The sequence below is a fragment of the Austrofundulus limnaeus genome, unplaced genomic scaffold (genome assembly GCF_001266775.1).
Source record: "Austrofundulus limnaeus strain Quisiro unplaced genomic scaffold, Austrofundulus_limnaeus-1.0 Scaffold361, whole genome shotgun sequence".
Taxonomy (NCBI): Eukaryota; Metazoa; Chordata; class Actinopteri; order Cyprinodontiformes; family Rivulidae; genus Austrofundulus; species Austrofundulus limnaeus.
Genome location: NW_013952763.1, coordinates 122,667 through 124,255, shown reverse-complemented (window position 1 = coordinate 124,255; position 1,589 = coordinate 122,667). Strand labels below are relative to the sequence as shown.

Sequence of the window (1,589 nt, the reverse complement as noted above, 5' to 3'; positions counted from 1 at the left end):
TTGATGTATTATAATACTTTGTAATGTAAATATTATGTGCTTTTTCTATGAAAGAACGTGTGGCTAATAAAACTCCAAAGTTTGTGAGCTTTTGTTGTTGTTGTTTTGTTTTGTTTTTTTCATTAAGGATGTGAGCATTTGTCTTGAGAGCATATATCAGGGACTCATTTTGTCCATTATTTACATTTGATCTTACYGCTTCCAGCTACTCAGGTGCAGAATCACACTTCTACACCAGGAACAACTGAAAGTAGAAACAAGGTATATATCTCATCCTGCTAGTATCAATACAATCCACCATGTTGGTGTACCACAATTAGAATCAAATGTCATATTGAAGCAACGACTTCTGTTCAGTAGCTGAAGACATTCAGAGCTCTGAGCTATATGAAGTTAGTATTAATCACATCAATATTTGGATCAGTCTGTATACCCCCACCTAAATGACTTTAAAATATTATCAAATGTGACATGACAGACTGCAGATGATTTGAAAAACATAAAAAAATAAAGAATTCAAACTAGGTTGGAGATGTTACATTCACTGTCATAAAAAATCCAGCATATGGGGAGGAAAATGTAAAAAAAAAAAAATAGAATTTGTGTTACTTTTGCCTGTAGTGTGAATGTAGCCTGTAGTCTATTAAATGACACATGGGCTTGCCATACAGGGCTGACACCAGAATGCGTTCAGTGGACCACATGTGTAAAAATCTGCTTAATCTGAATTAATTTACAGAGCAGAGAAATATTTTCAAGCTTTAAACAAGAACAGAAACAAAACATTAAGATGTAACTTAGAGTATAAATGTAAACGTGTTTCCCTGCCCCACTGGCCCGGTTTATTTATTTATTTATTTATTTATTTTTTGTAGTTCAGCTCTGGTTCAGCCCCTCAGTCTTTATTGGCTCAGCTGCTGAGACCTCTCCTCTCCTGCGGTTCTTCTTGTGTTTTGTTCCAACTCAAGTAAAAAAACTACACTGAAGCTGTCAGATCTGCCTGCTGGAGCAACGTGAGTCCTCCAGTCAGCCACATGAAATACTACAAAACTACACACATACCAAAGGAAAGCTGTAGATTAGTGGAAGGACGARCCGAGAAACCAACACCAGCAGCAGGACTCCTGGAAACCCTACTCCTCAGGGACWCACATGGTATGTCCACAACACTGCCTTGTTATTAACGTGGCTTTAAAGCCCTCTCCCCCCTGTTTAAACTCATTCAACTTCTTTTCTTTGTAAACTAAAAACAGCCTGTRGAATTTATTGTCATTTGACTTGACTTAGTTCTGTGGTTTTCACTGACTATTTCTGCAGGACTGCAAATCAAATACAGGAATTCATAACTTCTTTGCACCATAAATAAATAAAAAACTCTCTGCTCAAGCTGACACTTCACCTAGATTTAAAGAGTAACTTACCCCAAAATTAACTTTTTTTTAGCTGATAAACTGTCTAGAATGTGTCTAAAATGTTATATAGTACTGTTTCTGTGCTAATTTTGATGTTTTTGTGTGTATTTGTTCAAATATGTAAAATGTGGTCTAAAACGTCTTTTTGCTGCTCATATGGGTAAATCAGTGGTACTG

At 36.2% G+C, this 1,589-nt stretch overlaps 1 protein-coding gene across 1 annotated transcript in view; it reads left to right on the top strand.

Moving 5' to 3' along the window:
* The first annotated feature begins 939 nt into the window (after positions 1-939).
* slc6a16a (solute carrier family 6 member 16a) overlaps positions 940-1,589 on the top strand; it is an 18,471-nt gene continuing 17,821 nt past the window's right edge. Inside the window, exon 1 of the mRNA XM_014023270.1 lies at positions 940-1,155. Within this exon, the coding sequence (XP_013878724.1) occupies positions 1,153-1,155 (3 nt within the window). The 5' untranslated portion in view covers positions 940-1,152. The remainder of the gene's footprint in view (positions 1,156-1,589) is intronic.